A 24,088-nucleotide genomic window follows, 5' to 3' on the forward strand; every position below is an offset into this window, starting at 1 on the left:
ATGTGAATGAACCGAGTCGTTCATCAGAATGAACTTGCATGTGATTTCGGTTCTTCCGTTCATTGGCAAATAGCAATATATGTAGATTCTGTAAATCGGTACACATTTCGGTAATCATTAGAACTACAGATCGGGTCGCCTGGTTGCTTGAAACAGCAAGCCCATATTTACAATCTATCATTTGACGATAGAACGAATTGCACGGTTTAAAATCTACCGTTACTTGTTGTGCATATACATGTATATTTGCGAATGTTAGATGTATGTTGATTTGTTTATTTTATTTTTTTTTGCTCAAAATTATTATGCATGCATTCACTTTTTTTTGATGAATTTTATTGTAGTTCCATGTATCAGAAGAACCATGTACAGTCCGAACTCACTGGTTGAACTTCGATGCCCTGCCAACTATTGAATATGTGCTTTTTAGTTGGCACGTTTTTCCATACAAAAAAATCTGAATTTTTTCCCGGCAGGACATGATATTTTCGTGTTTTTTTTTTTCAAAAATCAGTTTTTCCATACAAACGCATGCTTTTCAATTCAACTGTCAGCCACCTATCGAGCGTTCAACTATAAAGCATGCTATATAAAAAGCATTCATCTATTCAATACTGATTGTAGTTCTATTCTTGTGAACCGGTTAATTCTTTATTTTTTACGTGAACTGAATGAACCGTACAGTTTTGGCTCATTTGACACACCTCTAGCTGGAATAATGTTCGCATTGCTGCTCCGCCCGCTTCTGGTACAGGCCCGATAAGAGCCGTTCTAGCTGCACCTTTGTACACATCATTCACGATTCACGAACTCTCCTGTCTGCTCTTCAACATCGGTCTGGAAGGTGCCGTTCGAAGCACGGGGCTAGACAACCGTGGCACGACCCTCTACCGGTCTCTCCAATTTCTTGACTTCGCGGATGACATCGACATCATCGGCAGGACAACAGCAGCGAGAATTGGATTGCGAATCAATGCGACGAAGACGAAGTAGGGGAAAGCGGGGCAAAAAGGGGCATGTTAAGCATTTTGCTGAATATTAGTTTGAATATATCACAACACACTATTATACTTACATTATTTGGAGAAAGCGGGGCAAATCTTTTGTTTTGCCGTTGAGGAAAGTCCTTAAAATTCTTCCAAAAGTATGTTATCAAAAATGGAAAACAGTTTTTACACGTTTCAATCTACAAAATCGAAGTTTTTGAAGCTGTGCCTGTTACTATTATTATGGGGATCAATACAACACCATAGCCTCACCAAGCGCCATATGTCAGAAGCATTTGTCCATTTCGCCCCACGTGAAGCATTTTTGTATTTTTTGTTAAATTAGTAGAAATACGCATTTGCATTTGCCTTGCTTTCTTCAGACAAAGAGTATAGAAATATCATATCTCTAAAAATATATCTTGTAAAACTTGCACGCATATCTGTGACACTTACGGGCACGCTTACATGGTGTTCATAGTACACACTAATGAATACATTTTGAGCATTGGAATGTATCTTCTGCAGTGAAATAATGCGTAAATAGAAGGTGCCCATGTTGCCCCACATGCACATTTTGCCCCGCTTTTCTGTATGTTTAGGCGCACAGTTAAAAGCCAAAAAAAAGTCTATTGTTATATTTAACCTTGTAAAGGTAATATAGCCAATCTTTTTACGCAGCGAACCATTACTCAAATGTATTGGTTTGTATGTATCCTCGCAAGCGTGAAAAGATGAAGTCAGACCCTAACAGTGTCGATTATTTTAACTACATTCCATCAAATGGGATGTGTTCTTTCAGCGAACTAATTGAAGAACAAGACAAAGGGTATTATTTTTGTAATGTTATTTTCTTGTTTGTAAAGATCTATCAGCTCCTTGAGCTTCACACGGTGGATCGCTATATAAGACATTGCAATTTACCCACAGACAGTGCAGTGTAAAACAGACAGTCTATGATATCGGACTTGAAGACATAGCAATAGTGGCAATGTGTCAATCATTTAAGTGTACTAGTAAAAAACTGGCCAATTTACGATAGTAAAAAAAAACCCAATACGATCTGAAGTGTAAAATGGCGAACTTGGATAGACGACAGTCGTTATATTTAAATTTAGGATTTTTTATGTTATATTTTATTTCCGCTGAATGTTTGGATAGTTTAAAAACAAGACCATCTGTTCATGATAGCAGTGATCGCTGGAAAGCGATTGATACATCCGGATCGAGTTTGTGGACACCTGAATATTATGATGGGCTGGATAAATATAAGAAAGATTTTATAACATCAAACAACGACGACAAATATAGCCCGTTTTATGCAAGTAAAACACATCACGGGTACTGTAAGTTTATACTTTTTTCATGTACTACGTGTATACATATTTTTAATTATTGTTTATTTATTTTATTTTTCACAGCTCCATTCAGTAGTGGATCCCATTATTCGTCCTTGGGATACGATCGAAGGCCTATTTATAGTTCTGGTCGCCCGTTGGATTATGGTTTACAGGATTACGAAAACGCATACAACAATGGCCATCAGACACATGGATTCAGTTTGAATCCACTGTATGGAACTAACGTAAGGGATGCATACAACTAATATGTTGCATTAAATAAATATTTTCCAATTTATTATCACTATTAATTACAGGACCTTACAAAATCGGTGTGGATTCCCGTTGCAGGAGCAGCGTTGTTAGGTATAGCGGCTGCACTGGCTGCTAACCCTGTACTTCTGCATTTGGGTGTTAGTGCAGGAAAACGGAAACGTAGGAGCTTTTCAGCTAATGCGCATCATTTGGCATACAGAGCTCAACCCTCTACAGACGATAGAGCAGCACATAAAGGACAATGAGATATAGTTGTATTTTATAAGATCCCTCAGGTAGTGTTAACTATGTAGCTGCTATATGTAACGGGTGCGATGCACTTTTCATGAAACAGAGCAATAAAGCTAGTTTATCGATTTTTACAAAATCCAACATGCGGTCCTTTCTTTCTTACTTATCCGGCGCTACAACCACTTTGCGGTCTTGGCCTGCCTCAGGAGTGTCCGAAACCGCTCACGGTCTCGCGTCTTCGTCTGCCAGTCCGTTATCCCGGCCTTAATGGCGGACGCTTCCACGCCATCTTCACCATCAAAGCGATCCTTACGTCCAGCAAAGCAATGCAAGGGTGTTCTTGCTCTCGGAAACAGGTGTATATTGATTCGCCCGGTGGTCCTTTATGGATACGTGTCCTGGACCATCCGAGCGGAGGATGGCGAATGCTTACAGGATACGATGGCTGGTGCATGTCATGAGGATGCTGGACTCATGCCACACCAAGAAGGTGTTCGACAGCGATCCCCTGTTCGGCATAAGGCGCAGGGGAGCACAGCGAACTCGATGGCTGTATAAGGTGAAGTGAAACCTATTGGAGATGGAAGCCTGCAGTTAGGGACCGAGCATGCCGGAGAATGTTTGTTGACCGGGCCATGTCACACCTACGTGCTCTATCGTGAGCAGGCCAACAAGCGAAGAGAGACATCATTCGCGATATTTAGATATGTATTGTACGAACAGAGTGCAAATCATCCTTGAATAAAAAGTTCCAGAGCTTTATTGTAGAGGCGACTAGTTGGTTGACTTAAAATTTGGCTGTAATCCCCCCAGTAATAGTACGGTAATTTGTAAACAATAGAACATTTTTTGAAACGTGTTTTTGAACCGTCAATTTAAATTGTTTGGATCGGTCGGTCTACAATTGCCAAAGCATGCCGAAGGTTTCTAAATAGATAAAAGGCCTTTTGGCTCATTTAAATTTAGCTCTTTTTTGCACTGTTTATACTGTTGTTTGATTATCAAAATTAGTTTTAACAATTTTATAGGACTACACAAAGCAAATTTCAACAACAAGCTGCATTGAGCTCATAATTTACAAATCTAGTCCAAAACACAATGAATGTATTTACCTTGTGCCGGATCGGAAAAACAAAATCCAAAATCGAGCAGCTGCTGTGTCAAAAGTGCTCGAAAAGTTTTGTACCACGCACAACTGCTCGATAAGGGTTCTCTTTCAATTTAATCCCTGTGGCATTCACTACGTAAGTTTTTGTTTTCTCTGAAATTTTCCTAAATTTACCACGTTTTTGTAGTTATTTTACTATAATTCTTGCCCCCTGCTACTCCTTTAAACGTCACGCGATGGAATCGTTGTTATTTGTGTGGATTTCGGTGAAAATAGACTCCCGGAACATGTTTCCTAATATCCACGTGCCAGAGCGCTCCAGCTGGCGGCAGGCTGCCTGTTTACATATTCCTTTCTGTGCCTATATTGTAATTAATGTTAACTTAATTAAGTAGTTTCACACTCTTTTACTTAGTTTCATACATTGCCGCTTGAGTTAATCCCCTTTCCGTCGTTAAAATAACTTTAAACATGTATATTCCCGGTCCTGTGTGCCGTGTGTGTAAACAACATAACCTCACTAATCACTTCCCTATCGTTTCCTCGATTGCAGGTTAACCGTTGCTCCTAATTAACGGAACGATGTCGGGAAATCTAGATGTTCTGTCCCTCAAGGAGGACGATGTCACCAAGATGTTGGCCGCGACGACCCACATCGGAAGCACCTCGGTGAACTTCCAGATGGAGCAGTACGTGTACAAGCGCCGCACGGACGGCGTGCACATCATCAACCTGGGCCGCACCTACGAGAAGCTGCTGCTTGCCGCTCGCTGCATCGCTTCGATCGAGTACCCGGGAGAGGTAAGCAGAGGGGGACCTTAATTATCGGCCTCAATCGGGAATAACAGACCAATTCAAAATCTGGTTGCTAATGTAAACAATTCCTCCGTCCTGCCAGGTCTTTGCCATCTCGTCCCGTCCGTACGGCCAGCGTGCCGTGCTGAAGTACGCCCACTACACGCAGGCGACCCCGATTGCCGGACGCTTCACGCCCGGTGCCTTCACTAACCAGATCCAGACGACGTTCCGCGAGCCGCGCCTGCTGATCGTCACCGATCCGCTGACCGACCACCAGCCCGTGACGGAGGCGTCGTACGTCAACATTCCGGTCATCGCGTTCTGCAACACCGACTCGCCGGTCAAGTTCGTCGACATTGCCATCCCGTGCAACACCAAGTCGACGCACTCGATCGGTCTGATGTGGTGGATGCTGGCGCGCGAGGTGCTGCGCCTGCGCGGCAAGATCACGCACGACCGCTGGGAGGTGATGCCGGATCTGTTCTTCTTCCGCGACCCGGAGGAGGCGGAGAAGGAGCAGGCCGCCATCGAGGCTGCCGCGCCGGTCATCAAGGACGTGCCGGATGAGGTGGTGGTTGCCGATGAGCCGACTACCTGGGGCGAGGATGTGACCCAGACCGCACTGGCTGTCCCGCAGGCCAAGCCGCTGGCTGTCGCCGGCGCGAACGATGACTGGAACGAGGACGATACTGCGCCCGCTGCTCCGGGTGCCGCGTCGTGGGGTGGTGCCGCTTTCTAAGCATTCGCACTAGCGGAGCTCAAACCGTTTGTGACCACCCCAGGGGGTGGGGGGGAGTGTAGACGATAGCATACCATCGCAGGATTGTACGGTATCGTGTGCTATACCTTGCCTTCTCCCGCACACAACACGTGGGTTGAGGTTGTCCAAAATCGGAAGAGTGAAATAAACAGTGTAAGTTGTCACGTTTCATTCTTTTCGTGAAAACAGGAAAACGGTTCTATTTTTTTTAAATTCTAGCTTTATTGCTTTTCCGAAAACTCTAAATGATATGTGGAGGGTAATTTTAACAAAATTACATGTGTGCATTTCCCTAACTCGGAAGGCACCTGGAAAGTTTGGTTTCCTTCATATAATGAGCACAGTTCATGCAGGATATATTACTGGTTAATGCAATAAGTTTTCTAATGTGCTTCTAATCGACTCTTGCATATTGCAATCTTAAATTGTTCATGATCACTCTTGATGTTTTATCCTACGGATTTTTTCCCGGCTAGATCCCAAGTTTTCTTAAATTGATTCAGGATAGTAGGTCCGGAAGTTAGTTTCCGGCTTCGGAATCGGAATCGGCTCCGGAATCGGCTCCAAAATCGGCTCCGGAATCAATATCGGTTTCGGAATCGCATTCGGGTCCGAAATCGAAAGCGCCTCCAGAATCAAAATCTGCTCCGGATTCGGCATCAGTTTCGCCATCTCTATATGAATAGGCGTTTGGGTCCGTATTAATAGCCATAAATAATCCAAATTTACTTTTAAACGAGCCATTCTCATGAATATTTCCGGATTGATTTCGCTTCTGAAACTTCTTAATTCAATTAGAGAACTGATTTTCATTCCGCAGCTAATTCCAACTTTGATTAAAAGAAAGAAGCTCTGATTCCGTTTCCGAAGCAAATTGAGATTGCCAGGTTGATTCCGATTCCAGAACTGATTCTGATTCCGGAGCAGATTCTGTATATGGAGCCAATCCTGATTCCGGAACCAAATCCGAATCCAGAATCGACTCCGGAATCTAAATCGATTTCAGCGTCACGCTTCTTAACGAGCGTCTTGAGGTCACGGAATCGCAGCAACCTCTGTTTCCCCTTTTGCCAACTTCGTCCACTACCTTGGTTTTCGCCAATTCCAGCATATGCTCATCGTCAGACCTTCCGGATACCGGGAGACTTCGGAGTACCATTGCCACTTGTAGGCTCTTACTAAGCTCCTCCCCGGTCAATGTTAGCCTATCGAACAATTCTAGTTTCCGCAACGTATCAATTCATTGCATTTCTAGAAAACGCAGTTTGCACCTCTAGAACACGTGGCTGTTGTTTCTCCCGTCGTGTGTTGTGTGGTAAGGAAATTGAATTTACTGGCTTTTGGTTTAGGCCTTCCCTTTCCCACCCATATCTAGACACTGACCTGGGTGTCATAGAGGTGTCACAGGATGCTACTATGATGGTGTTTATTGCACCCCAATCGGCATCAAACCGTTTCATCGCTCGAACGTCATAATTCAAAGTAGGTTTGCGAAAAAAATAACGAAGACCAAAAATAGCAATACACTTAAGCAGGCCCAGCGATGCGTAACCGAATGGCGAATGCTGCTTCTGCGCGTCCAGTTCAAGGAAGGTGGAGAACACATACAGAGCGAAACAAAACAAAAAAGTCCCATTGAGCGGGTGTGTCCTATTACGATTAAAAAAAAAACACCCAGAAAACAGTCTGCTACGTTTCCGTGATGGGGGAGCATTTTTTCCAACTCCAAAACCAGATCCTGTCCGGGGTTTGATTGTTGGTGGATTCAGTAGCGTTCCAATACGGGCCCGGCCACATGCGTCGATTAGAATGCGATCGTAGTAGACGGACAGGCGGACTATTCTCGTACGGCGTACGGTTACGGTTGCCTGGTAACGCTTCTCAGCCACATCAGGTGTCTCATTAGCTTCAGAACATTTCAACAACGATGGTGCGGCATGTTGTGTGCTGTACCAGAAAGTGACGCGCGGTTTGTAGTGTAAAGTTCCCAGCACCCAGCAGTGCAAGATGCCAATCGCAGTGACAAGAAGTTACACGGCCAGACTGAATCGGACGTTGCCAGCCTTCTGTCCGATACGGCAGCGAAGGCGAAAAGTGTTCCAGGTGGTAGCAACCGGGAAGCAAGAAGGTGATAGCGATTGGCGCACTTTGTGTCCGCCGGTGTTACAGCTGCAGTTGGTTTACATTCGTTGGGATTGGTGAATTTTCGGTGGCGTGATTTGGTTTATAATGTGTTTTATTCTTCTTTTTAACGTGTGCAGGAGTGAAAAAGGGTTCCGTTAGAGAACCGGAAGCAACACCGCACTATCTTTGTGACAATCTTCTGCAGCGCTTAGTGAAATCTTTGGCCCAGCTGTGGAAGAAGCGTCTAAAGAAAAGGCAGTGTTGAGCGTTCGGGATTACAGGTAAGTGTTAGGGGAAGTTGTTGTAGGGCTTTGGTGAATTGTGAGTTCTAGATTTGATTTAGATGTTTGCCAGTGACTGGAAGGTCAGCGACGAGGGATAAGTAAACATCCAGTTTGTAGAGAATGTCGAGGTTATAATAGGAATTGAACGGGTCTTGTGATTGTGCTTCCCTGAGTGGTCAAACCTATCTTACCTGGACGGTCAGATTGAACTTACTGCTTTGGGTGTTTAAGCCATCTAGTCACCTGATTTAGGGGCCTCCTACGAATCCGCTGTCTATGTCGGTGATGAAAGCACATTAACTGATCGTTCGGTGCCATGCGAATGATTTGATCAGGCCACTGGCTTCTAGGATGTGCCTAGTTTGCTGTTAAAACATAAAAATACTTCACTTCTGCTCGTAGACCTCGAGCAGTTTTCATTGTTTTACTCCATAACGACTTGCTGTACATTGTCCTCTGTAACGGGGCTAGGCTTCAAATTTGGAAAAGACTTGAAAGTTACATTAGGTCCGCGGTCGAAAGACAACTTCATCCAAGGTATGGCTTTTACTCATTTAATGAATGTTGGATCTGGACAAAGTTTCTTAATAAACTGATGACAAATGTCCAGTAATATGTACAATCCAATAATTAATTATTAAAAATACCTCCAGAATAATTAAAATAAAATAAAAACTCCAGAATAATTAGGATTATTATAAAAATCGTAATCGGCAGTCAAAAATCTTTGACAAATCTTGTAAATCTTGATGTTACTCGTTCAAATAGGATGCTATAAATAATCTATAATTATTTGTTGGTACATAAACCAAATTCTGTAACAAATTCAAACGTGTGTGAGATACATTTAAATATACAATAACTTGTGAAACAATAAAAACACCCAATCTTAAGAAATAGCTCATCTTAACAAAGCTTTTCTCGGGACAGTGGTTCAATAGAAGCCGGCGCCCTTTACAGAGAACTAGTGATGTGAAAAATGAAGTTTCGTCGGAATCGATTCCGGCTAAAAGGTCCGTAATCAGTTTCCGGAATCGGCTCCGGAATCGAAATCCATTCTTATGGAGATTTCCGCATTAATTTCGCTTCTGATACTTCTTATTTTGATTTAAGAACTTATTATCATTATCACATTATTATCATATTACCGGAGCTAATTCCAATTCTGGATTCAATTCTGATTCTGATTCCAAATCGACTTCTTAGCCGACACCATCGTCAAATCCGAATTCGGAATCGATTTCGGAATCGGAATCGGCTCCGGAGTCAACTCTTGAATTGGCTCCGAAATTGATTTGGAACACGGAATCGCAATCAAGTAGTTCCGATTCTAAGCTTCTACCACTACAGATAACCCTACCAGTAACCCTACCAGTTGTTCCATTGTAATGACCAAAACTAAAACGTTATTCATATGTTAACAAGTATGTTTTGATGCAACAGAATACTATGAATCTTCTTAACCACTAAATTCTAAAAACTACTGCATCAGTCCTGCTGCATATTGCATTAATTTGAAAGCCTTTTACCTTCAGAATATCATCATTATTCAGTGCTCAAAAGGTGATCTAGGGTCGTTTCACATAAAAAAACAAACACACTTCCGCCCGTGTTGTTACATTTATAGAGTGTTTGCTAAAAAAAAACCCAACTTCAACCAACGTGTACAATTAACACTTAATCATGCATGACTAACGCGATCATTGGCTTGCTTCCGCGTGGAAAGTCTTGGCCGGCGGTGCCAAAAGTGTGCAAGTCTTTCGTTTAAAGCTGGGATGAGGTTATTGATTTTCCCGTTCAACCGGAGCCGCCGAAATCATGGTATGGCCGGGGGCAAGCGACTGCAAAAACACAGGCGAAAGGAAGGCTTCCACGGTTCCTTCCCATCAACTTGTACAGCAAATGGGGTGGTTAAATGGGGTGGTGGTGAAGTTTTGTGGACGATCGTGTGCACACGTGCTTACAGTCTGGGTTTGTTTTTTTTTTCTGGTGGACCGGTTGATCGATGATAGCGGCCATCGTTAAAGGCTCGTGGACTTGTTAACTGCTTTCCTTCGGAGGACGAGAAAGGGACGAGCATTCGTGTAATGGGAGTTTTTTTGCTGCATTGTTTAATTTTTTAAATTTCTTTTGGGTGTTTTGTATTTCTTTCGCGTTCCACCAGTTCCGAGTACCGATCGCATGTATAACGTAGGAAAGAGAAAGAGCGGCCACCTTTCGTGACAATGTAAATTGGATTTTATTCGACTTGGGTTTTTTTGCTCGCTTCTTTTGGAGTAATTATCCTACCCTGCGTCATTAATTGCGTTCGCAAACGATGTACGAAGCTGACCACGGACAACGTTGTTTGGCACATGTTGGCATTCCTTCTCCCCCCTGGAGGAGCAGCGGACTTACAGGCGGTTGATGAATTTTGGCCAGTGAAGTAACATCGTCTAGCGTGGCGTTGTTTTTAATTGAGTCATTTTACAGGAATTGATGGACGAGCGCAGCTGAAGGATGTGCGATTCTCGCTTGATTGGAACCAAGGTACGCCCCTGGCAATGAAGCACATTAAAATTAGATCACTCCTCGGTGGTTTGACCGCCTGCACGAAACACGTGTATCCTAGGAAACAGAGCTTGATGGGGAGAGTGGTTTGATGCAGAAGGCAAATGCCTAATTTACTGCACTTCTACCGGGACAATCAGCAGTCAAAAATCGCCACCAAATAGGCGATTAATTGGATGAGTATGTATTGCTTAACTTGGCGCTAGAGAGGGCCATCCGCGACTCGAGGGTGGAGACTACGGGAACCATCTTCTATAAGTCAACCCAGATCCTGGCATACGCTGATGATATAGACATCATTGGTCTGCGGCTCTCCTATGTAGCAGAAGCCTACCAAGGGATTGAGCAGGCGGCAGAGAGCCTCGGATTGCAGATAAACGAGGCAAAGACCAAACTGATGGTGGCAACATCAGCGGACCTACCAATAAATAATCCGAATCTACGTAGGTGTGACGTACAGATAGGTGAACGCACTTTTGAAGTCGTCCCACAATTCACCTATCTTGGGTCAAAGGTCAGCAACGACAACAGCATGGAAGCTGAGTTGCGCGCAAGGATGCTGGCTGCCAACCGGTCATCCTACAGCCTGAAAAAGCAGTTTACCTCAAAGAACCTGTCGCGACGGACGAAGCTGGGACTATATAGTACCTATATAGTACCAGTACTCACATACGCCTCTGAGACATGGACACTGTCCAAATCTGACGAAACCCTCTTAGCCGCGTTCGAGAGGAAGATGCTCAGAAGGATACTTGGCCCCGTATGTGTGGAAGGACAATGGAGGAGCCGCTATAATGACGAGCTATACGAGATGTACGGCGACCTCACTGTCGTACAGCGTATAAAGCTCGCCAGGCTCCGGTGGGCTGGCCATGTTATACGCATGGAAACGGACGACCCAGCCCGTAAAGTCTTTTTAGGCCGTCCACAAGGACAGAGGAGGCGTGGTAGGCCCAAATTGAGGTGGCAAGATGGCGTGGAGGCGTCCGCCATTAAGGCCGGGATAACGGACTGGCAGACGAAGGCGCGAGACCGTGAGCGGTTTCGGACACTCCTGAGGCAGGCCAAGACCGCAAAGCGGTTGTAGTGCCGGATAAGTAAGTAAGTAAGTATGTATTGCGCTCTCGCTGTTTGTTTGGGAATTTGTTTGCATCGTTTCCCCGTTGTAAATCGAGGGCAAGTTAAATGTTTCATACATTCAGCTAATAAAATGACTATTTTATACGCAATAACGCCGCAGCTCACTCCGGTCGCCTTGCGGAAGGCCTCGCGCCTTGCGCGCATTTCTGCCCGACGAATGGCGCCTTAAACACTCATCAGCCTGGCCGTTGGAGGATAAAAATAGATGAATGAATTTTATCGACGCATTCGACGCATCATAAAAAAAAGATGGTTTTGGTTGGATGAGAAGAAAAACACTCGGCATGGGGGTTTTTTTTTGTGCTTCATTTTCCATTACAAACAACCAGCTCTACGATGTTGCTGGTGTCCGATGTGTTGGCTTTGGTTTCAATTCAGCTTGGCGTGGTTTAATCGTTCGTTTCGAGCTTCATTGATTCGAAACTGTCGATGAAAAGGTGACCTCGAATGGGTATGATGTGGTCCTGCCGATACCTTAGGAAAGTGCACGGCGTTTTTATTAAATGCGTGTTACGCACTGTTTACGGAGAGTGTGTTTTTTTCAATTATTTTCCCATGTATATTTGAGTTGTTAAAAACCAGCATTTATACCACTGTACAGTAAAATATCAGAAAATTCATAAGCCGTCTGGGTGGAAAAGAGCTCAAAAACAACTGATTTTTGATATTCGTTGGAACTGTTGGGACTCTACCATTCTTATTCTTGCGTCGCCATATTTCACCTATCAAATATGCGCTTCGCACCACTGCACCACGGAAATGCGGAAACGAATGCTTATTTTTGCGATTGGCAATTGGTAAAAGCGAAAAACGAAGCTAAACGCAAAAGCTACAGTCCTAAAACGCCATCATTTAACAAAAACAGAAGAGGAAAGACTTCAACAGCCAGTCAAGCGACGAACCTTTGTTGAAGTCTTTTTTTATTTTATTTTTCGGTACGAATTATCGTAAATTATTATCACCGTAAAGCTTATCTGTGACCTGCGCGTCTTAAGTATGCATTCCACACCCACTGCCCACTTGTTGGGATACGTATGGGGGAAGGGAATGGGGCAGTTAATCGATTATCCAACGGTTCCACGCGGGTCACGCTAGGTCAAAACCTTCCCCCCGCAAAGCCAAGGACGTGTGTGTCGGTGGATTAAACCTTCCAATTTTTACCCCCCATTTCCAGCAATACCTTAATGAGTCGAGTATTGAAATTTGATGGAATGTATGAAGGATTACGATTGCGCAACGTACGGTTCGCCGCCTGTTGATAGTGGGGAAATTATGCGTTAAAAGTGAAGTCGCCGCCGGATAAGATCGGAAGGCTTCAGTGCGGTGATGTGATCGCGAGTGTTTATGTTGCTGTTTTTTTGTTTCTTTTTCGATGGAAATGGAGGTAGGCTCGTCTCTCTCTGATAGCTTTTTAATGAACCTTAAACGTTGGCTCTTTACGCTGGAAGGAGAGTTTTGATGGCGTTTTAGAAGATTGATGAGGCCCCACCGCTCACTTCAGTGCAGTGTGTTTCCGTTTTTTCAAAGGCGGACGTTTCTTGTGCCCCTTCCTTATCGTGCGTATTTAATCGTGTTGAATATTCCAAGCTACCTGCACCGCCCGAGGTTCAAAGGTGTGTTACGTCGGGCTGCTTAATGTTAAACACGTTACAGCGCAAAGGGTTTGCTTCCGAATTATGCGCACAAGAGCGACAAGATGGGCAGTCGCCTTCTCGCCACGCATTGCGGCACGCGTGGACCTCTGCTTCGGGTTGACCTCCTTCCGGGAGCCCTTTTTGTGTGTAGAAACCGCCTCCACCGAAGTCTTTTCCACTCCCAATGGCAATGATGAAAAAAAAAACGCCGCACACGAACAAAAGAAAGTAAGCGAGAAAGCCTTCTGGTGTTGGCGAGTTGTTGTAGCATAAATTTTGGACGACCAGCATAACTGAGCGGGTGCGGCTGTTGGTTGAAATAGTTTGCTCACAGTTTCGTGCTTTTCTAATGCCAAGTGATAAGCCTCCCCTTTTCCAACCATTTGCACTCGAATGTACTGTTGTGTGTGTGTGTGTGTGTGTGTGTGTTTGTGTGTAAATAAAAAAAAAAGAAAACTCATACACAAGCAGGACCAGAGTGTGCGCTACCACCGCTGAATGGTTTTTATTGCGCCCGTTCAGTGGATTTTATTTCAGCTTTTTGAATATATTCAATAATGTAACGGTTGCCGGGCGAAAACCTTCTCTCCCGCACAAAGCAAAAGGGGTTGGGTTGGGCCGGTGCTGGTTATGGCATGAAAATTTATCGAGTGCACAAATTTGACGCCGCACCGACCGGGCCGTGGGTGCGTGAGGCTTTGAATAATGGACGATGATTGAGCGCGCGAGCGGAAAGTGTTACCTATTTTCTGTCTGGGGTTAGGGGAGTTAGAGCGAAGGTTGGGCTGGGGGTGGATTTACTTTATCAACAAGAACCAACAAGCAGAACCGAGTGGCTTTGGGTGGAAATTTATGTTTATTTGTTTGACATTCATTTGAACATATTTCTTTTCATACGGTGATGTTGTGTTAGGCGGAATCAAAATGATAATGCTTCCATTTGTTATGCGTTGTTTTTAATTCATCAATTTTTTGGTAAATGTTGTATTTTTCTCTATTTCAGAGTTGCTTTTATTTTTTGATGTTTCGATAGTTTTTTATGCTTCTTGAATGTCATTTATTGATTATTCTTTATTCGATTATTTAGGTTGTTGTTGTTAACCAGTTCAAACTCAATATTTTCCCTCGTGCATTCACGAAATGTAAAAAAACGCGATCGACACCGACCGATCGCCATCATTACGCAAAGTAATTTAATTTCAGCAGTGGCAAAAATGCGCTGGCCATGATTCGTGCAAGGCGCGAGATCGGCCCACCGAGCTAATTGTTTACGATTTGTTTTGATTCCCATCGTTCGTGGTTAGTGGATGCTGATGTTGGCTAATTCTGCAGCACGGCGCCAGCGTGCGTGCGTGCGCTTTTCCACGAAAGGCTTCACCGCTTCGTGCAGAAAGAAAGTGCGCACCGCCGACGAACGGCCGACCAGATCGAATGTTCTCGTGTAGCGTGTGCGCGGGTGGGGGGGCCTGTGTTAAGTCGATCGGTTCAACTCGAGTATTCATTTGCTACGTTCATTCGACGGTGTTCACTCGTACGGATGGAAAGCTGCCTGTTGCCGAACACTAATCGTACCTGTTTTGTGACAAATGTTAAAGCAAATAATATGATTTTGCTTATTTTAATCTATTATTACGGCTCATGATTAGCCATATGTTGAGCCCTAGAATGTTGACTTAAATTTTACTCAAAGCTCTGATTATTCCGGCCATACTCGGTGAAAAACATGATTTTGGTAGAATTATTAATTATTATGAATTATTATTCAAGCAGGTCCTTCTGCAAACAACTCAATAGTAAAAATATCGTCACATTGGGCAAAATTATGAAAACCCCTGAAAGGCCCTGTAATTGTTGGCTCTGTCTAATACGTTCCAGTTATGAGTAACTTTATTGACTCTTTGTTACAGGAAGTGAACTTTTTGTGACGGGAAATGGCCGTTACGGCATCCATTTTGGACAGATTTATTTGGAATTTGTGTTTTTTGCAATCCCAGCTCCCCGCATGAAAGAGCCAGGAAAGTGTCCCAAAATTACGAGAAACTTTAAAAACCACTGTAAAGGGTAGTAACATTTTCGTGTGTGTGTGTGTTTTTTTTCATTTATCTCTGTAGTATTTACGACAATGTTTTATTGGTTTCGCTCCTCACTTGTAAGCTTCACTTCAATCTTTTTTTATTACAAATATTTGGTTGCAGTTTTAGTGACAGTGATGTATTTACAGATTTCTTCACAATCAGTCGCAATTCTATTCTTGTAATCGTATAACCTCAAACCCTAGTAATGATTAATTTTAGTACATTTTTATGGAAATTTTGAAGTTCTTTTTCAATTCGAATTGAAATCAGAATAAGCCTCATATTTTTATTTTTTTTTTATTTTGTTGATAGCAATTGCTGATAAATGAGCGCAAATGCGTTTTTTAATTGTGTTTTATTTAAATTTATTTATAAATTTATTTTGCATTAAAATATTTGTTTGAACTTTAAAGATTACTGATATTTTCTCAAATTGTTTTGCCATATCTTAAAGTTTACGTACTATGTCAAGGCAGCTTGTTCACAAAAATAAGGATGATTTCTTTGGAGTACGAAACTCCCTTTCATTCATGAATACAATTTCGTTCCATTCGGTTCCACTTCGGTACGGCTAGTGTTGCGTACGGCCCGCTCCCTTTCTCCATTCATTCGCAAAGCAAAGCGCGCAGTTCATGCGATAGCTTTGCTGCTTTGCAGTGCTTTACCACTACCACCATCAGCCACCACGGCGGACGCTCGCTCGCATGCTCGGATGATCGACGGTTCACCGGGCGGGGAAGCCACTTCACCGGCCGCAAGCGGTCGGCCGTTCTGTCTGTCTGTCACTAGATTTGAACGCGTGCAGACACACGTGCGCGCCTGGCGGTCGGTCGAAAAGGTTTGCAACAGTCGATAGCAACGCATCCCGCAGTGCTGCTGCGGGCTCTGAAGCTGAAGCAAGACGGGTATGGTTGTGCTTTTACTCGGCAGTGTTTTTAAACCGTTTGTGATCTGGTGGTTTGAGACTAACAGTGGCTTGTGCTAGTGTACTTTTTTTGTTTTTCTGCTAGTTTCAGTGTGTGTGTGTGTGCGCTGGGGGTGTTGTTAATTTTCGGCAATTCGGGAATCTAAATAAAAGCGAAGCAATCAGACCGAACGGTACAGTGCGAGATGGTGAACACACTTCAAGAAGCAATTGTACCGATGTGTTTGAATTCTTTTAATTTCCTCTTACGAGTGTTTGTCTTTCAAAGTGTGAATTAAGTTTAAAAAAACCCCATAGAAAATATTGTGCAACATAACCTTTCGATCGGATCGATGCTCATTCGAACGACAAACTCCAAACGAACGCACATGTCAATGCCGGTGCCGTCGTCGAAAAATGTCTGTGTACTGTATTTTAAACAATTTTCGATCACCAACCATCTCAAAAAAAAAAAAAACACGTTACTGGACGACCGATTGGATACGACCGAAAGGATGCCCCAATGTAACAGACCGTGAAGTCCGTAGTGGCTTTGTACGTTGTTTTTCTTGTGGTACTCTTGTTTCTATCGAAGCGCCTGCCGATATAGCAGCAAATAACAAAATCAACGCGTAAAAGAAGAAACTACGAACAGCTTTACTGTGGCACGGCAAAGTAAAACAGAACAGTGAACCCCGCGCGGAGTGGCATACGCGGTTAAAGGTGGTACGGTTTGATTGAACAACAATGTACAGAAACGAAACGAAAAACAACACACACAAAAAAAGCGGTTCGTTTCAGCCGTGACCGCGGTCCGTCCCCGCGTATGTGTGCGGAGTGGTCAGTAAAATTCATTTTACACCCGTGAAAAATGGCACATACGGGGAGAGGCTCCCTGGCGAGTGAAGCAGACCAACGAACGCCCGGCCACAGACAAACGCAGACACTTGTACAAAGTTGTAGCCACCGCCAGAAGCCTATTTTACTTGCCCATCTTTCACCGGGGGAGTTGTTTTTTTTTGTTGGTTCGCAGCCTACCAGCCTTGATTCGATGGATGATGGACCCGTTTTTCCAACCTCACCCGAGCGGTCCCGCATGTTCGCATTTTCCGCACCCACACACACACAGCTTGCTGCGCGCCTCTGTGTTGCGTTATTGTTTGCGTTCACCGCCAGTCGATCAATTTTCCATCGTGCTGCGAGTGTGGCAGGGGTGGGTTTTCTTTCACTCTTTCACTCGCCATTTCGGCCAATCTGGGAGGGTGGCTTTTTATCGGTATCAGTACATAATTCGTCGAATGTTTGCCAGGGAAGGTGCGCCAGCCAGCCTTTTCTGTGTGGGTCTATTCATCAAACTCCAAATAGCGTTCCACTGATTGCGCCATTTTTGGGCTCAGAATGCGCGTGGCGGGCTAATGCGTGAAGAAATTATCATGAAAAGTAATAGACACAAACAGAAGGCACACATGAACGATATAACCAAAAAAAAAAAAAGCAGATCGCATTTAAAAAACGCCGTATGGTGTGCGCGCGCGAGCGCAGTGAGAAGATGGAACGAAATCAACAACGTTCACCCCCAAATGCGTGGGGTGTGGATATGCGGCTCTGGCCCGTTTTGGGGGAAAAAGTGAATGGGGAGCGATGCTCGTTTGGTGAATTCGTGTATTAATTATCAAGTAGCTGCTGCTGCTGCAGACGGTTGGATGATCTTCCATGGGTTGATGTTTGTGCTTTTTTCTTCTTTATTTGCTAGCCTGGGGGACTTTCGATTGATTTGCAGGTCGTTATCAGTGCGTCTCTTATGTGACCCGACAGTGACGTATCAAAGTAGTGTGGAAAAAGACCCAAACTGAAAAAGTGGTTCGAAATAGTGTCTAGCTTGCAGCGTTAAGAATGTGACCGGTCCGGTGTGCAAAGTGCTTGGAGCGAGAAAGAAACGCAACAAATCAACGCTATATCAAGGTAAATCTTTTATTCAAAATCTCCTCCACCCGTAAGTGTTTACTGCTGTACATTGTAAATGATGGCATGTTGAAGGGAGATGAAAATCAAATAGAATTTTCCACACCTTACTGAGTCCTCAATTTTGTTTTTTGGGTTTGATGGGTTTTCGGCTCCGAAAACTCGTTTGACTGGCTATTTTGAATTCCATCACGACCGTTGTACCGGTGTCACATTACAAACCCGCAATCAAACACCGAACCTATGGCATTGTGGTTTACGATTTTAGGCAGGTTTCTAGCCCTGCGGTTTGATGATCTAATCTGAAGGGTGGGGGGAGTACACGAGCCACTACCCAGTAAGATCAATATTTGAGCAACACTGAGGAGCAAGTGCAGTTGCTTCCGCGCACCAGGGGTATATTTGGAGACATGTTTGACATTCTTTGTACAAAGCGTCTCAAGGTGACGCAATCTCATTTGATCTGGATGGGTTTTGGGTAGGAAATTTGAATTTCAAGGCCCCCGCCACTGGGGTCTTTTGAAGTCATGACATGCATGCTACAGCGTGAAATGAATTTGTAGACTATTGCCTAAGGAAAAAGTTTTGTTGACCCAAACATCATTATTTGTTTGGTGTTTGTACTTTATTAAAGCCCAGAGAGATCGGAGGTCTAGATAAGCTCATGCGTTGAGTTTATTTACTTGTTTTTAGCGTCTTTTGCAGGTCCAAAATTCCTGAGGAGACCAACAATTTACAATTGTGATCTCCTGCTCAGAATACTCCCATGCGCCATGCTCCATTGATTGGAACTAGAAAACAGGAAACAGGATGTGATTGAAGAATACCGCAATGGGAATAGAATATGCCTTTCAAATGTTTCTTAGAATGTATATACATCGCCTGAGTAACTTCTGGTTTAAGCGCTGTTAGAACTGTTGTAATGTGAAGCCTGAACGCCTGAGCAGTTTTGATGTCCATTTTATGGTTGAAAGAAGATGCCCGGGTCACAGAACTGGTTGGTTGGACTTTTAAACCCCGCCGGGACTCATTAAATCTGTTTCAGTTGAGTGAAATGCTAATCATCGGGCTACTTTTCTGTTAAAAAGGCTTATGTGTCGAACTATTTTATGTCAAAAACAAACAAAATGTTAAAATGTTAGAAACCAATTTCTTATAAGTTTTATAGTCTACTTCTGATATGACTGAATAGGACGCAGTTATTTGATCAACTTTAACTGCATTACATATACTAATAGGCAATCCTAGCCGTCAGATTGAATCGCTAACTAGAACAAGCTCTGCGCTCTTCGTGGTTTGAAATTTAATACGATTTAGATTTGATGTTTAAGGTCATTGTGGAACGTGTTGGCTTGAGCCAATTTAGTTCATTTGAAGGACGCATTTGTCGCGCATAAACTTAAACAACAAGATTCCAAATTAACCAAGGTTATTCGACCGAAATCGACCGTTGATTTACGGCTGTTTTAATGTAAGCTCAAAATAATAATGTCCAAAGGAACTTTAATAGTAACATCCACGTTTGGTGTTTAAATCGTCCTTCTAGTGTGGATTGTAATTGACCGATCATTTGCTAAAAGTAATCAAAGATGTGTGTTTTTTGTCGTTATGCTTGATGGTGTATTGCGTATTGGTTCTTCTAGTTCTTATAAGACATATTGTATGCATGTGCCTCTTGCAAAACAAAACTACATTTTGCTCAATTCTTGCTTTCTTCACTTCCAAGCGGACTTATTCCAGTAAGTGATTTAGAAAACCCCGTGACAACGCTTCTGCGATCAAAACAATACCAATTAGAAACCAGCTCCAAAGGGATTTTCGTTTCTCCATTTCCCATTAGCCCTTTTGTGTCATTTCCAAAAAAAAAGCACCCACCTTCCACCGGGTGATCCATTTAGTGGCCCTTTTCTCCACGCACCGTTCCGATCAACCTTAGCCACAGCTAATGAGGTTATTGTCATGGCGCTGGCGGTCGATTTCGAGAGCACCTTTCTCTGCCGCGGACAGACACGACGGTTCTGCCAGAAAATAAAAGCAAACGCTTCGGACATCGGAGAGCACCGGCGAGCTAATTTATGCCAAACACCTGCCGGGACAGATCCGCTGCTTTCGCCACCGGGTTGCATTGTTCGCTATCTGATTTCCCATGCTTCCCATGTGGACCTCCCCAAACCAAAACCAACGTTCGGTCACTATCAAAACAATCCACACCAGTATCAGTGCGGAGATTCCTTTCTTTTTCAACTGAACGGAAAAAAATACAGCCGCGCACAAACTGCACTCGCGGGCGTCACTTTCACTGATTTGCCTCGTCGTTTGCCTACAGATCAGACCATCAGAAGAGGGGGAGTTGGTGGTGGATTCAGTCGCTGAAAACAAGCTGCCGTAGAACCTCTCGCGCGCTCTGCGTCAGAAAATCAGTCTCCCACTTTTGCCAGCCGGAGCTCGGAGCACGCTTTCTTTCCGGGACCGGAAAGCTTTGTCGAGGCCTTCGGGAGGGTGTTTATTGATATGCCTACAGGCTGGGGCGAACGGAGGCTGGAAATAAAATCTTCGCGGCGTATGGTTCGGTTTCGTTTTGGGAACCGCTGAAGAACCGGTTCCGTAGAGTCGGCCGCACCAAACACACCGGTTTTGAGGGACACGGGAAGGTTTTGAGTAGTACATTGATTTCCCTCACGCCTTTGAGTGCTGAAGCTTTAGGGTCTGGGGAATTAAATGTGAAGATTAAATTACCATTGGGAAAGAGGACAAAAAATCCCACTTCAACCGCAAGTCACCAAAACGATGACACACACACACGGAACCTAACAATCCCAGGTACCCGGCATGCCTCAGATCCATCTGTTAGATCAGGTGTTGATGCAGCATCAGGCATCGGGCTGAAGTGGACACGACCACTGACAAGGAAATTTCTACATCATAATTATAGGCAAAAGTGTTTTCCTCCCGCAGCTGCGAAACCTTTCTTCGGTATAACTTTCTCCCACTGGGATTGATTTTTCAGCCGCTCACGAAGATCTTTTATGCGCTGATGCGCTTGAGCCATCCATCTTTTCCCACTGCCACCCATGGGATCGAGTGCCGGTGTTGTGTAATATCTTGAATCTTCCTCCATCGAGGTGAAGAGGAAGCACCGTCTTCTCGATCCATACTGCCAAACGAAGGTGGCTGGTGGCGTAATCGCGACCCTAACCTCCTACTTGTTCGTATTAATTTACAAAAAGAAAAACTTCTATTCCGGCATAAGAGACGAACCCCGCCGGTGACCTTGGTTGACAAAAAAGGGGTACACACTATTAATAAACTTCCCTGGTGGAGTGGTTTTCTGTGGTGCGGAGCGCAATGTGCTGACAGAACGTAGGTTTTTATGGGCCTTGTTGGGCGTCTGCATAATTAGGATGTATCATCATCACTCGCTGATCGATGATCGCGCCACAAGCTTGCCGAAAGCAAGTGGGCTGATCGAATGGGTTGGGCGGACGTAAGCTTCTGCTCATCGTCGAAAACTCGTGATTGCGTGCTTCCGAGGAAGTGTACACTGCTTCAGTGTACAATCTCGCATCGGAACGGGTGAAACTTATCACAAAATAAGGCTGAAAGAACGCGATCTCGCGACCGTAGGTAATTAATCATCGGCAACACGTAATCCCGCTTGTTTTGCGATCCCGTCACGCGATCGTCAGATGATGCTAGATGAGGTTAAAATTAGAAAATGGATTACTCGCTCTGCAGTGCGTGATCACGGGCTCGGCAGAAAACGTTACATGTCTGAGGTTCGTCGCTTGCGCAGACGACGCGATCTTTCGTTGCTTATAAAAGTCTCCCAAACAGCGAAACAATCCGCACAATGGTTTGGAGGGAATGGTAAGCAGGCACGCAAAGCTCGCGCACGTCGTGTAAGAATCATAATTGCGTGTTTTGAATTCGAACGAACACGAAAGCAGTAACCGACGAAACAAAGACATCGGCATTACGGGGCGGGTCGCGTCGAGTGCGCGTTGAACGCGATAAGAAAGACCACTTTCTGCGCACTTCCGTTCTTCGAAAACACGCCTATATCAAGGAAGGGAAGTGATAAAGGGTGTGCACTTATTGGTGATGACCTTTTTACGTTCCCTTCATCACTCGTAATCGCGCCCTCGGTCGCGGTGTCGCTTTACTCGTTGTATGGTGCATCGGGCTTGATTGCAGTTTTCTTCCCGTTGCTTCCGTCTCGTCGTACGTGCTGTGCTGATTAATTTCGCCGCCGAGAGGAAATGATCGCTCCGAACTGTCGGGCATGTCTCCGCGCGCGTTATGGAAGCGCAGTAAAACTATAGTGCACACGAGCGTCATAACACTATACGTGCGATTATATTCTTTCCATTCGTCGAAGAAATGGCAAACCGGTAAAGAGCACGTGTGTGTGTGTGTGTCCGTTTTTTCTATTGTTATGATCAAAACATTTAGCCCCGAAAGCGTTACGTAATACTATTTTATAGGCTCTTCATTTGGACTTCCCCTAAAAAAGGCTACAAAATGTAACTTCAAACCCGTTGGGAAGAGACATGTTAAAGCAATTGGACGCTAACCACTTGCCCAGTTTGCTAAAACCGAGCTAATTAATTTACATTCGCGCAAATAATTAGCTTCCGGCAGGGTGGTTACATAATGCAGCGTCCCTCCCCATCATCCCGTTCTGCCTTGCCCCGTTTGGCATTTTTAACTAAATAATCACTTTATTGCCCCGACCAGCCAGCAAAACGTTCGTTCAGCCATCCAGATACAGATCGCTGTGGCGTCGCGGGCTGTAGGTAATTTGACGGTTTAATGGGGCCCTCGGTCCTGAGACTTTCGGGTGAGAAATGTTCACACTTTCGCATCGGTTGTGGAGTAAAAAAAGGCAACAACAAAGCGGATGGCAACATTAGCTTCCCCGTTCTTTCGCTACAACAGATGGGATGGATGGGGTAGCGTCTGGTCTGGCAGTGGCAGTTGCTATATTTCTTTTAAATCTAATTTATGACAGTTTAGTTGCCTTGTTTTCTTTCCCTTCGCTCTTGTGATGGCTTTCACTGGAATGGCAACCACGGGGATAGGGTGAGCATTTTTTTTATTGCCAAAGGTTTTTTTTATTGCTAAAGCTTTATTGTCTCAACAGAAGAAGCTGCGACAGGGTTATGTGTTTGTGGTTATTAAATTAGATTATTTATTTGGGACAAATTTGACTGCCGAGCCGTGTTTGAGTGTTAAGCAGCTTCTTCGTTACGTTTGGATAGACGTTGTTGTCTGTTTCTCTAAGCAGTACTGTCACATAATATCAGATAAGAACGAAACAAATCCAACCCTCAAACATGCAAAAGTAACTCATTAGCAATTACTGTAGCCTATCATTTAAAATGATTTGCATCTTTCTCGAACCTCTGTGATGTTTTCTCAGCTCTGCCAGTCGATAAGATCAACAGTTTAAATCACTTGTCACAAAGCTTAAATGACACCTACACCTGCAGGCAGAGAAAGGCAGAGCCCCAGCCCATCAGTAGGTGTGGGAAAATCGTACGCTCGCTACCTTTCTCTTATTCAAAAACTCTACTTGCCTCTTCGTTCCTGCCCCGAAGCGTTTAATGAAGCATTTTCTAATAAAGAATTTGCAACACGCGTAAGCTGGCTGATAAGCATTCACGTGATGGGTGGCATTTTGGCGTTCCCCTTTGCGTGATTTATACGATCGCTTATGTGCATGCAAAAGCGCATCATTTAATGTATCACGTGCAGCAACGTAAAACACGTAAAGTTCATCCACAGAAAGTAGCGAATGATTTTTTTTTGCCAAAAAGTAGTCATTTAAAACCATTTCGTTGTTGGGATTCATTTTACCTCCTCACTCAATGCCCACTTTCTTCGCTAAGCGATCACTAGCTAATGAGCCGACGA

General features: G+C 44.1%; 3 protein-coding genes and 1 long non-coding RNA gene across 6 annotated transcripts in view; 3 read left to right on the top strand and 1 right to left on the bottom strand.

Moving 5' to 3' along the window:
* Positions 1-1,885: 1,885 nt before the first annotated feature.
* LOC121599298 lies at positions 1,886-2,968 on the top strand. The gene is made up of 3 exons (XM_041927006.1): positions 1,886-2,332; positions 2,408-2,571; positions 2,644-2,968. Exons 1-3 carry the CDS (start codon positions 2,062-2,064, stop codon positions 2,845-2,847), a joined length of 639 nt encoding a protein of 212 aa, XP_041782940.1. The 5' UTR covers positions 1,886-2,061; the 3' UTR covers positions 2,848-2,968.
* A 1,009-nt stretch (positions 2,969-3,977) lies between these two features.
* Positions 3,978-5,693, top strand: LOC121599395 (40S ribosomal protein SA). The gene is made up of 3 exons (XM_041927171.1): positions 3,978-4,077; positions 4,495-4,742; positions 4,840-5,693. The coding sequence occupies exons 2-3, from the start codon at positions 4,524-4,526 to the stop codon at positions 5,476-5,478; spliced, it is 858 nt and encodes a 285-aa protein (XP_041783105.1). The 5' UTR covers positions 3,978-4,077; positions 4,495-4,523; the 3' UTR covers positions 5,479-5,693.
* Positions 5,543-7,316, bottom strand: LOC121599396. Its single transcript, XR_006005667.1, has 2 exons — positions 6,587-7,316; positions 5,543-6,274 (listed from the first exon to the last, which is right to left on the bottom strand). It is a non-coding gene; the product is annotated as an uncharacterized LOC121599396 (long non-coding RNA).
* Positions 7,317-7,419: 103 nt separating this feature from the next.
* The window catches only part of LOC121599394, a 32,174-nt gene continuing 15,505 nt past the window's right edge, over positions 7,420-24,088 (top strand). The window contains exons 1-2 of one of the 3 annotated variants that reach the window (XM_041927170.1): positions 7,420-7,627; positions 7,761-7,904. The gene's annotated coding sequence lies outside the window, so the exon portion shown is untranslated. Of the gene's footprint in view, positions 7,628-7,760; positions 7,905-15,979; positions 16,212-17,963; positions 18,173-24,088 lie in introns of those variants that run through there. The other 2 variants (XM_041927168.1, XM_041927169.1) reach the window with 2 other exon arrangements.

Source organism: Anopheles merus, chromosome 3L (genome assembly GCF_017562075.2).
Source record: "Anopheles merus strain MAF chromosome 3L, AmerM5.1, whole genome shotgun sequence".
NCBI classification, from domain to species: Eukaryota; Metazoa; Arthropoda; class Insecta; order Diptera; family Culicidae; genus Anopheles; species Anopheles merus.